General features: G+C 35.8%; 2 protein-coding genes across 3 annotated transcripts in view; one reads left to right on the forward strand and one right to left on the reverse strand.

Moving 5' to 3' along the window:
* Positions 1-12,988, reverse strand: part of LOC123528478 (uncharacterized) — a 21,422-nt gene continuing 8,434 nt past the window's right edge. For both annotated transcript variants that reach the window (XM_045308232.2, XM_045308233.2), the window contains exon 3: positions 1-11,035. In XM_045308232.2, the coding sequence (XP_045164167.2) occupies positions 9,835-10,755 (921 nt within the window). In that variant the 5' untranslated portion in view covers positions 10,756-11,035 and the 3' untranslated portion in view covers positions 1-9,834. The remainder of the gene's footprint in view (positions 11,036-12,988) is intronic.
* The window catches only part of LOC123528476 (oocyte zinc finger protein XlCOF7.1-like), a 25,779-nt gene continuing 21,922 nt past the window's right edge, over positions 9,132-12,988 (forward strand). Inside the window, exon 1 of the mRNA XM_045308226.2 lies at positions 9,132-9,150. The gene's annotated coding sequence lies outside the window, so the exon portion shown is untranslated. The remainder of the gene's footprint in view (positions 9,151-12,988) is intronic.

Consider the following 12,988-nt stretch of genomic DNA (forward strand, 5'->3'; position numbering starts at 1 on the left):
TTCATTCATATTTGTTTTATTTTCATATTTCCGGCAGAAAACAACAATCAAAAAGTACAATGTCAAGTTTAGAAAAGTGATGAAAAAAACAGCACATAACAAGGAATGTAAACAACCCTGCTTTGGTTTATAACTGAGCTTTTTCATTCCGGCAAGAAAGGAAAGCACCTATAAATGATATGAGCCGTGCCATGAGAAAATCAACATAGTGGGTTTGCGACCAGCATGGATCCAGACCAGCCTGCGCATCCGCGCAGTCTGGTCAGGCTCCATGCTGTTCGCTTTTAAAGCCTATTGGAATTAAAGAAACTGTTAGCGAACAGCATGGATCCTGACCAGACTGCGCGGATGCGCAGGCTGGCCTGGATCCATGCTGGTCGCACACCCACTATGTTGGTTTTCCCATGGCACGGCTCATATAATCATTTAGCAATAATACTTCTTGTGTATAAACGTTTAACCGAAACTATGTAAGTTCATAAGTTTGCAAGAGACGAAATTATCAATCATTCTTATCCTAATGTCTTATTTGATCAACATGGCACTTGAACATTTGGGAAGGTGAGGAGATTTTTTAACATAAATTGAGCCGTGCCATGGGAAAACCAACATAGTGGGTATGCGACCAGCATGGATCCAGACCAGCCTGCGCATCCGCGCAGTCTGGTCAGGATCCATGCTGTTCGCTAACAGTTTCTCCAATTCCAATAGGCTTTAAAAGCGAACAGCATGGAGCCTGACCAGACTGCGCGGATGCGCAGGCTGGTCTGGATCCATGCTGGTCGCAAACCCACTATGTTGGTTTTCTCATGGCATGGCTCAATTATTGATTAATGATTGTTAGCTATGAAAGACATTCTGAAAGCTGTGTAAGACTAGCAATAAACAGACCAAAATCATAATTTTTTATGTGTGGCCTTTGTTGACTGATATTTACAATGGAAAACACCGAAGTAAAATGGATTGTTGATGACTGATTCAAAACAGACAAGTGAACAGAGTACATGCAATGCAATACAAAGTCCCCAACTGGAAGGTGACTGCAATTATTATCAATAGCCTAATGATATAGTATCTGTCAATGTTGTATATACAATGTTGTATTATATAACACACAGTTTGCATTTATATTTGTAAATTGCCTGTACAAAGGTATTATTTATTGATATAAAAAGTATTTTTAATAACATTTCATTTTTAAATTGTGGGAAAGTAACTGAAAGAATTTTAGGAAATACTTCATCTTATTAAGGGGAAGTAATTCGGAAGAAAATACAATACTGTTTTTTAACCCTTACCCTGCTAAATTTCTATAATGAACTTGTACATCTTTCAATAGGACAGTACCATTAACTGTTATAAAAGGGGTGCTTACCAGAAAGATACTGACTGAATTGCGAACAGTGCAGACCATGATCAGACTGCATTGATGTGCAGGCTGGTCTTGGTCTGCACTGGTCGCAAGGGCAGAATCACTTGCCGCCAGCAGGCTATGGGTAAATTAGGTCCATATGACACATGGGCTTACTATGTTGAATATTTACAAAAAGTTATTTAAATATCCATGCATGGACGAAAAAAGCTAGATAGGAAAAGAAAAGTGTCCTAAAATAATTTACGGACATACAGGAAAAGATCAATGTTGACATATGACCTTCAAGTGTGACCTTGACCTTTGAGCTTGGGATCTGGCCGCAAAAATTCATGAAATAAATTAAGTAATTGCTTAACTAAGTCTTTTTTTACCTATATGTGTCTTCAATGTTGACTTTTTCATCTATATTAGAACCATGTATGACTATTTCATCTATAGATCAAAACGCAACAATTCTGAATTTTACTTGAAACAAAGTATAGAAATAAGAAATATTCTTAAGCAAATACTTAAGTTTGTTATATCATGCTTAAACAGAAATATCATATTTGCCTGACTGGAATAAGAGTTGTCAACAAATACTACTAACCATAGTATAATTTAGTTATAAATACATTGTTATAGAAACAATCAACATTAAATAACAATAACTTAAGCAATAGCACGATTTTAAAATAACAGACATAACTAAGTAATTACTTAAGTTTTTTCCCGAGAAATTAGGGCCAGAATGTTGAGCATGACACATCCTCTCATTATGGGGAACATTGGTGCAAAGTAATATTAAAATCCTTTTGATGGATGTCAGATTTATGGACCAGACAGGTAACAATAGGGACAGAGTTTGACACACTGCATCATGAATGGTAAGAATTGTGTTTTGGGGAAAAAAGGTGCTGAAATGTGCATTAAATATGAAAGGTAAGGGTAGATTTCCTGGAAGAACAAAGCATCCCAAACGCAGCCATAGAGATCAGGACTTAAAAGCTCTGTGCCCTCGAAGATGCCACTAAAGAAATATGTCACAAGGACAAACTTTTATCACTGGTATGAATTACATGTAGCATGACAACAATTCAGCAAAATAATCAAATTCTGAATAAACAGGATAAAGTATATACCAAATAGTCCTCAGTGTAGAATAAAAAGATATTTCTAGATAGAAAATCAGAGAGGCATCAGTCAATATAAATCTCAGTAAGTATATGCTTCTCAAGTCAAGCATTAACATTTTAGATATATCAATACATAAGAAATTCATGTCAGAGATGATGCAGCCCCTAAAATCCATTAAGCAGGACCATTCGAACAAATATGATGAATATTACTGTTTTCACAGTAAGGGTTAGAGACTAGACAACAAATACATTATATATTTATAAGATAAATTAATGAGAGTTTCAATGAATAATAGCGTAAATATCAAAACTTAAATGCATGAATGAATATGTCTGAAAATACAAGAAACTTTAAATGAAGGAATGAATAACAATTTTAAAAGTATCAAAAGCTAAATTCAAAAATGAAGACTAGAGTATAATTTGTAATTGTATTTAGCAGATGATTATGGCACCACTGTTCAAACATGGGGGCCATGAAGGCTGTGTATCGCTCACCTGACCCAGTTTTTAACCAGATATCCTACTACCTAATTTGGCCTAGATTTCTTTGAGATAAACATTCTGACAGTTTTATGAAAATAAAGCTGAAAATTTGGCCTCTGAGTATTAAGAAGTTTTTTTTTTTTATGATTCAACGTAGTTAAGACAGAAAATGTTACTCTAATGAGTAAACAAGGGTTTTCTATGTTTTGACGTAGTGATCCAGTTTTTGACCTTAGGTAATCCAGTTTTAAATCTGACTTATGCTTTAGAGACAAAAGTTTCATGAATATCATATAGAAAATGTGGCCTCTGGAGTGATAACAATTTTTTTCCCTATGATTTGACCTATTGTCCTAGTTTTCAATCTCTTGTAACCCAAATTTAAACTTAACATAGATTTCATAGAGATAAACATATTTAAGAAAGCTTTCTAAGATCAAACAGAGAATGTGGCCTCTACAGAGTTAACAAGGTTTGGTTTTTCTCTGATCTGACCTGGTGACCTACACATGTAGTAATGAAGCATTGAACATGTCCTTGGTTTCACAGAGAAAACATTCTGACAGTTTGATTATGGTGAGGTAAAAAATGTAGCCTCCAGAGTTTTAACAAGGCTTTCCTATTAACTGAACTAGTGACCTAGTTTCTGACCCCAGTAACAATCTCATCTTGTTTTTTTTTCAAGGTAAACATTCTGACCAAGTTTCATTAAAACTGGGCTAAAATTTTGACTTCTGGAGTGTTGACAGTCAGGTTGATCTCAATAGCTCACCTTGAGAACTCAGTGCTCAGATGAGCTAAAAATGAACAATATGCCTTGTATACAGCATTTCAAAATGTGCCATGAGAAACAGTGCAGAACAAAGGAGTAAATTAAAAAGTTTTATATACAGTGAGATTTAAAAGCAAAACCTTGAACAAAATGCAAATATCAGAAAACAGTTTATCACATGTTTGACGTCGTGGGAGTGTAATAAAGCCATTAAATAACAAGAGCTGTCTCCATAGGATGACACATGCCCCCGATGGCACTTTGAATGAATAGTTATGGCCCATGTTAGAGTTAAGGACCTTTGGTCTACGGACATGGGTCTTGCGTGCGACACGTCGTCTTACTGTGGTACACATTCATGCCCAATAATTTTAAAATCCATGCATGAATGACAAAGATATGGACCGGACACGCCCATCAATGCACTATCATGAAATATGACCTTTAACGTCTAAGTGTGACCTTGACCTTTGAGCTACGGACCTGGGTCTTGCGCGTGACACGTCGTCTTACTGTGGTACACATTCATGCCAAGTTATTTGAAAATCCATCCATGGATGACAAAGATATGGACCGGACACGAATGCACTATCATGAAAAATGACCTTTAACGTCTAAATGTGACCTTGACCTTTGAGCTACGGACCTGGGTCTTGCGCGCAACATGTCGTCTTACTGTGGTACACATTCATGTCATGTTATTTGAAAATCCATCCATGGATGACAAAGATATGGACTGGACACGAATGCACTATCATGAAAAATGACCTTTAACATCTAAGTGTGACCTTGACCTTTGAGCTACGGACCTGGGTCTTGCGCGTGACAAGTCGTCTTACTGTGGTACACATTCATGCCAAGTTATTTGAAAATCCATCCATGGATGACAAAGATATGGACCGGACACGAAAATTGCAGACAGACTGACAGACGGTTCAAAAACTATATGCCTCCCTTCGGGGGCATAAAAATGATAATACACTAGTGTAATAAAGCTTTGACGTTGACGTCATTTACAGTACAGGAGACGTTGGTCAAATTGACTTGTTTATATAGTAAAAGAAAGTAGATTTGTTGATGTTTCGACAGGAAATGATAACATGTGATAAAAAGAATATTACATTTGTGACTTTCCAGATTGAATTTATTAATGCAGAGCCTCGCATTTTATCATTTTATTCAACTCGTTTAATAAATTCAATATGAAAAGGCACCCATGTAATATTCTCTATAAAATTAACAAGTGCTGAAATAAGAACTCATACATGCCATATATATAGTATGACATAGAACAACGAATACAATATTGACTCAAGGGTGTACTAATTCCTGATTTCTTGGGACTTGTATAACAAAATGGTGCATAAAAATTACAAGTGCATCAAATAAATGTAAAACATCAATGTTATGTATTTCTAACCCAAAGAGTACAGGAATGAAGTGATATCATATACAAGTAAACAATGAGATTAAAATAAGATGACGTATGTTTCCCAGGGAAAGAAATCAACAAGTTGGCTCCCTGCCCCCACCCCACCTCCTGCCTCGGAGAAAAAACAATCTGGGGAAAACGGACCGTTATACCGGTACAAGTAAAAGTCAATATCAACAAGTTTACAACAAAGTCAATTGTAAAGAGATAAATTTTTCTAATGATTATATCATGACTGTCTACAAGACAAAATATCTTTAAACAAAAAATTGAAGTAAAAATGACAAACATTTGCCTCCAACCTTTGCCTGTTACATACTACTTTTGGCTTAAATGATTTATGTATCAACATACATTAACCAAATATGATATAAACAATGGTTTTAACTGATATGCAAAATACTTTTGCCTGACAAAAAATGAGGAATTACTGCAAAAAGATAACAACATACTAGTAGGCACTTTGTAAGTGCTTAATATAATAATAAGGCACTGTATGAACACAATCATTATGTGTGGTATTTTGTTGCATCACACAGAAAGGTCATAACATGTACAACCACTGTGAAATCATTTAATTTCATGGGCATGAACCTGTACCCTGCTAAATTTCTAAAGTGGACTAGTCTATCATTCTATTTGGGCAGTACCATTTATTATTTGAAAAGGGTTTTCACTGAAATTATACTGACTGAACAGCAAACAGTGCAGACCAAGATCAGACAGCACGGATGTGCAGGCCGATCTTGGTCTGCACTGGTCGCAAAGATAGAACTACATGCGGCCAGCACTGATTTTGGCAAAAATGGAAATTTCAGTTGGATAATTTTTAAACCTTTGAAGATAAAATGAATGGGAAATTTGATCGTTCATTCTGATTTAATCCTGTGGATTGTCACAACCACAAAAATTAATGATTTCACAGTATATTTTGCATAGAGTTGAACCTGCCTTAGCCGGCACCTGTATTAAGCAGCTACTTGCCTTAGACAGCCAGACAGCTTACTTTTCAAAATGGCTTTTTTGTTCAAATTTCAATACCTGCCTTAAGTAAACTAACTGTGCCACATCTTTAGCTGGCTGCTTAACACGGATTTGACTGTACATTTAACATTGAAAATTATGTACAATAAAAACTAATGTAACTGTTACAGTAATGAATCAGTTTACAAAATCATAACAGGAAACAAAACTCTTCAAAGCAAATAAACACTTTAAACTAAGTAAGATAACAGAGATTTCAAACAAACCAATAAATATAAACATAATATTGAGCTGCGCCATGAGAAAACCAACATAGTGGCTTTAATTTGTTAACAGCATGGATCCAGACCAGCCTGCACATCCCCGCAGTCTGGTCAGGATCCATGCTGTTTGCTTTCAAAGCCTATTGCAATTACTTAAACCGTTAGCGAACAGCATGGATCCTGACCAGAGTGCTCGGATGTGCAGGCTGGTCTGGATCCATGCTGGTCACAAACGCACTATGTTGGTTTTCTCATGGTGCAGCTCATATTACATTATATGAATGCAGAAGTAATGTATAGATCTACAAGGCCACAAACAATAGTGAATAGTAATACACTAATGGATACAATTAACAATGGAAATGAAGTTAAAAATAAACAAATATTGCATTCATAAAAAATACTGCAACAGATCTTGAAAGAAATGTTATATAAAATATCAAAATTAGAAAAGACACTAATATTGCAAATAAAAGAACACTGCTGATTTAAAGTACTTATCAATAAAAAAAAAAACAACCTATGGTACATTTAAGAGATTTACAGAATAAAAAAAAAGAGAGAGAGAATCACTGCTTAATGAACATTTATTACCACCAACAATGTCCACTTGGATAAAGAACATAAAAATGGATAAATAATATATATAATACATATCTGATATACAGTATTTTTCTTAAATATTCCTTCAATACTTTAGGTTTCTGTAAAAACTGCAAGTATCAAAAAAATAATCTTATACAACACAACAAAATTTCATCATATTAGTATTAATATTTGAAACATAAAAGCTCATCATTTTCTATTTTCATACAGCAATATGCCTTTATGTTTCTAATACAACAAAACATGTATAATTACCTATGAAAAATATTTTTATAGGATTCTTGGCCGATTTCTTACAAAACATTTTCGTGATATAGAAATAATACTATTTTTCTGCTTTTGAAAGCAAGTATATCACAGTGAGAAATAACTAGACTAGCCACTAGACTGATAATAACTATATTTCTATATTTTTCCCTTTTTTGACGAATTCAATTTCATAGAGACAAAAGCCAGTCTATTTTAGAGATTTTCACACAGGACTGATGTTGAAATTATCATATGATATTGGACATAGGATATAGACTGGTTCAGTTCACTACATTCAATCATAAAAATGTAAAAAGATATATCATAGTCTAGGAGCTAGTCTAATAAATAACCACTGTATAAACACTCTGAACAAGCCAGATTTAGCTCCCCTTACAAGATTAAATAAAAAGTATTGTCAGCAATTTTTAATGTAGAGAGGAACTTGTCCACTTCCACCGCCTTACTCCCCCTTCGAACACCCACAAAGCAATTTATTTATTTTGATGGGCTTAACATCGCACCGACACAATTATAGGTCATATGGCCAGCTTTGCTGGTGGAGGAAGACCCAAGGTGCCCCTCCCTGCATTATTTCATCACAGGCGGGTGCCTGGGCTGGGTAGAGCCACCAACCTTCTGTAAGCCAGCTGGACTCACATGAAGAATTCAACACCCCCAGTGAGGCTTGAACCCCATCGATGAGGGGCAAGAGATTTGAAGTCAGCGACCTTAACCACTTGGACACAGATCCTGCATCCCCCTTGCCTCCAGCTTTCCACCAACCAAAGTAAAATGTAACAATACAAAGTCAACCAGCTTTTTGCTATGAAAAAAATCAAGTTATAATTTTATTTCTAGGCACAGCTTCATCCATACATGTTAATAATTTGTTTTATCAATATAAAAATGGCATTTTCAAATTGTCAATAAGCTACATGTACATATTTTCAGCTGAAGCAGACCTCTATAGAAATTCTCCAAGTTCGTTCATGACCATCTCATTTTTTATGTTGTGAAAACGTTCGTCAATTCAAAAGAGCCACAACTGATAAAAGAAACTTAATGCATGATTGCACAAAACATGCGCTAGTAACTGTGTTCACATTATTCAATCACAAGAAAAGATTATGTCTAATTCTCAGTGAGAAAAAATGGTTATAATACATATCCAAATGATGGCCATAACTCAAAAAAAATAATCTAAAATGAAAGTGCTGAAAATACACACATGGAATTGTCCACTTAATGCTGATAATGTATATCTGGTTTTGTTTTAATTGGATGGAAACTGTAGAAGTTGAATACAGAATGTTCAAATTTAGTTGTAATATTTCAAAGCAATAAAAAGGGCCATAACCCCAGAAATTGTTGGATATAAAGCTGTCGATAATCTGCTCATGTAAACTTCATTTTGATTGTGTTTCAGTAAAAGAAGGAGTTACACAATGTTGCGGTGTAGTTGCAACATTAAAGATACAATTGCAACACATCAAACTTCAAAAAGTGGCCATAACTCCAGCAAAGAAAATCAGAAAATTTGTAAGAACTGACGGTACATGTAAATATGCATGTTGGCTTCATGTTGATAATGTGACCAAAGTTTTATTTCAATTGGGTGGAAACTGTAGGAGTTAATTAAATATACGAAAGAGTGATGAACAGACAAACAAAAATATCTCTTTTTGGAGGTTTTTTTTATTATTTAAAAATTAAAAGTAAAAAAAATATCTTTCGAGTTTTTTATTACGCTAAGAATTAGTATAAACAATGTTTGGAATGGAGGACGGATCTGTCCGGATTTTATCCAACCCGGAGTACATGTACCTGTCATGGCGTCCAGTAAAATGAAAGTAGAAACTAACGTAATTCAAACTTCAAAAACATCATTGAATTAAAGTCATTCGTAATTTCAATAGTCTGTATGGGTTATTTACGATATATTTTATTGAAAATAACCGCTATTGGTTGAAAAGCCGTCGATATTGATACTTTTTATCCATTTTGTTCATTTGTAACAAATGCACGTAATTTTGCGAGAGCTACGGTCAGAAAATTGGCCCGAAAAAAATTTCTGCTGGCAATGTTCTGTCGTCTAGGTTGCAGGAACTTTTTCAGGCAGCAAAATGGGTAGAAAAAGTGCGACCTATACGCACCAAAATACGGTAGAGTGAAAGTGCATCAAAACTTTAACCTGAAAATCTAAGTGAAAAGGGGGGATAATTCATGAAATATTGGTGCCAGAGTTATGGCCCTTATGTCAGATGATGTGGATGATGATGAGGAATAAGTATTTCAAGTTTGAATCAAATCCATCAAGTAATTACAGTGATAATTTGAAAAAAAGAGAAAGTGCACCAAAACTTTAACCAAGATGGGGACGCGGAAAGACGCCGACGCCGGGGCGAGTAGGATAGCTTTCCTTATACTTCGTATAGTCGAGCTAAATAACAATCCTAATGTTGCGCAAGTACTAGTCTTTAAAGTTACAAATTACTAACTTTTAAAGGCATTTTTTCAAATGCTCTATTCTTGACAACAAAGTCTCTTCACTGACTATTCACTTCATTTAGCTCTGTGGCCTCTCCATCAACTTCCATCATCTCCTCCCTATCCAGTTCTTCTCTCCTCTTCTCATACAGATCATGAAACACCAGAAATATGACTACCACGTTCTTCATTGGGAATATCGAGATATCTTTACTCAAGAGGTGCCAAAGGAGTAATCGAATAATTAGCAGTGGAAGATTCACCAGAAACACCAGCAGCAATTTATGTAGCATTGAAATTTCTCGCGGAGCACGTCTGTGTCCGTAATGCATGCGACTCAAGGTCATCAAAGGCAAGGTTGGCAGAACTAGATTAATACACGCTATGACAATTATTGCAGTATCCATATGAGCAGTAAAATCCTCAATAGCCTCTTTATCAAATAAAATGTCAAGGACATCTACCGAGTCTAAAACGTCAAAAACGACCGTACCAGTCAGCTCAACAATCACATGCTTCCGTTCCGAGTCGACTTCTGCATCGTGATGACAAAGAAGTAACAGCATAAAGACAAAAGCTGCCAAAGAGATGTTAATTTTTAGCGTGTTTGGTCCGAAAAAGTCTTCCTCTTTCAGCTGGAAAGCAAAATCTTTAAAAATAATGGCCACCCTTGTTGCCAGGAAACCACTATAAACAAACCATGCTAGATAGCCAAGTGGTAACGCACCAGTCTGCACAGGAGTGTTTTTAACGACTGCATCCTTTGCAACTTGTAAATGCCTGTACGATATTATAAATGCCGTGACAAAGACTACAATGACTGCAATATCAGCAACAATCCATGAAGCCCAATATTTGTTCTTGTGTTTGACTAGGTAATAGTCCAAGACCACACCCTGCAGAAGGAGTAGCACCAGGCATAGTATCCGGGTCGGAATCTGGTACATAGAATTGCACATTTTCAAACACACATTTGCCATGCTTGCTGTTAATGGACAACAATTTGACTATCAGTTAAAATGTAACAGCATTCATATGAAGATCGGGATGTCAAAATAGTACAGTATCAGTTTGAAGACCTCCGAGCAGTAAGCTTTTAACAGCATCCGTCTGAAGACCACTGATCATGCCATATGTTACTGCATCTATCTGAAGACCTCAGCAAGTCATTCCAACAAGATGGCTATGCTACATTGTACCTATCTGACAATACAATAGATGCATTCTTTAAATGTTGCTATGAGTCCAAGAGTCACACATCTGAAAAAAAAAAACACACATAGAAAATTGTTATAAATGACAAGTGGAAGAAATGTTTTAAGAAAGGTAACTTGTGAGCCACAAAGGAAGCTCAATTGTAATATGGCACCTTAAGTAAGAAAATCTAAATTCTAACACAATCTAATTTATTTCCCTTTTAAACAAAGAACACTGATATCATGTGTTATTATGCAACACATTCACTGTTGTTTGTACTTCACAATTATGACACAATAGTGTCAAACTACACAGTGGCACAACGGAAAAAAAGCCACACAAAGCAAGGAAATATTTGGTGGATATCTTCAAGGATGTTTATGATTGTTGATAACATGTCTGAATTGAAACTAGAAAATGCTTTTGTAAAAAAGCGCATGTCTCCCCCAGTGCAAAGTCCTATAGGCAAGAAGTCAATAGGGTTCAGGAGCGAAAGTCAAAGAGACACTGATGGTTGGCTGCAATAGGGATCATCTACTTGGCATGTCCAGTCATCCCGCTAAATTTCAACACTCTTGGCCTAGTGGTTCTCAAGTTACTGTTCAGGCTCCTGTGACCTTGACCTTTGATCAAGTGACCTCAAACAAATAGGCGTCATCTCACTTGAGTAAAATTTCATGGCTAACCTCTAAAGACAGGGAGTTTAATAATCAATAAACAAGAGGACCATAATGGTCCTGAATCGCTCACCTCTTCCCACATGACCCAGTTTTGAGTATGACGTCGTTTTTTCTATTATTTGACATAGTGACCTAGTTTTTGAGCTCATGTGACCCAGTTTTGAACTTGACCTAGATATTATCAAGATAAAAATTCTGACCAATTTTCATGAAGATCCATTGAAAAATATGGTCTCTAGGTTTTTCTATTATTTGACCTATTGACCTAGTTTTCGAAGGTACGTGACCCTGTTTTGAACTTTACCTAGATATCATCAAGGTGAACATTCTCACTAATTTTCATGAAGATATCATTAAATATGGCCTCTAGAGAGGTCACAAGGTTTTTCTATTTTTATACCTACTGGCCTAGTTTTTGACCGCTCATGACCCAGTTTCGAAACTGACCTAGATATCATCAAGGTGAACATTCAGATCAATTTTCATGAAGATCCATTGAAAAATATGGCCTCTAGAGAGGTCAAAAGATTTTAATAATTTTAGACCAACTGACCTAGTTTTTGACCGCAGTTGACTCAGTTTCAAACTTGACCTAGATATCATCAAGATGAACATTCAGACCAACTTTCATACAGATCCCATGAAAAGTATGGCCCCTAGAGAGGTCACAAGGTTTTTTATTATTTGACCTACTGACCTAGTTTTTTATGGCACGTGACCCAGTTTCAAACTTGACCTAGATATCATCAAGGTGAACATTCTGACCAATTTTTATGGAGATCCATTCACAAGTATGGCCTCTAGAGAGGTCACAAGGTTTTTCTATTTATAGACCTACTGACCTAGTTTTTGACCGCACATGACCCTGTTTCGAACTTGACCTAGATATCATCAAGATGAACATTCAGACCAATTTTCATACAGATCCAATGAAAAATATGGCCTGTAGAGAGGTCACAAGGTTTTTCTATTATTTGACCTACTGACCTAGTTTTTGATGGCACGTGACCCACTTTCTAACTTGACCTAGATATCATCAAGATGAACATTCAGACCAATTTTCATACAGATCCAATGAAAAGTATGGCCTGTAGAGAGGTCACAAGGTTTTTCTATTATTTGACCTACTGACCTAGTTTTTGATGGCACGTGATCCACTTTCGAACTTGACCTAGATATCATCAAGGTGAACGTTCTGACAAATTTTCATGAAGATGTCATGAAATATATGGCCTCTAGAGAGGTCACAAGGTTTTTCTATTTTTAGACCTACTGACCTAGTTTTTGATAGCATGTGACCCAGTTTCAAACTTGACCTAGATATCATCAAGATGAA

The sequence above is a fragment of the Mercenaria mercenaria genome, chromosome 13 (assembly GCF_021730395.1).
Source record: "Mercenaria mercenaria strain notata chromosome 13, MADL_Memer_1, whole genome shotgun sequence".
NCBI lineage: Eukaryota > Metazoa > Mollusca > Bivalvia > Venerida > Veneridae > Mercenaria > Mercenaria mercenaria.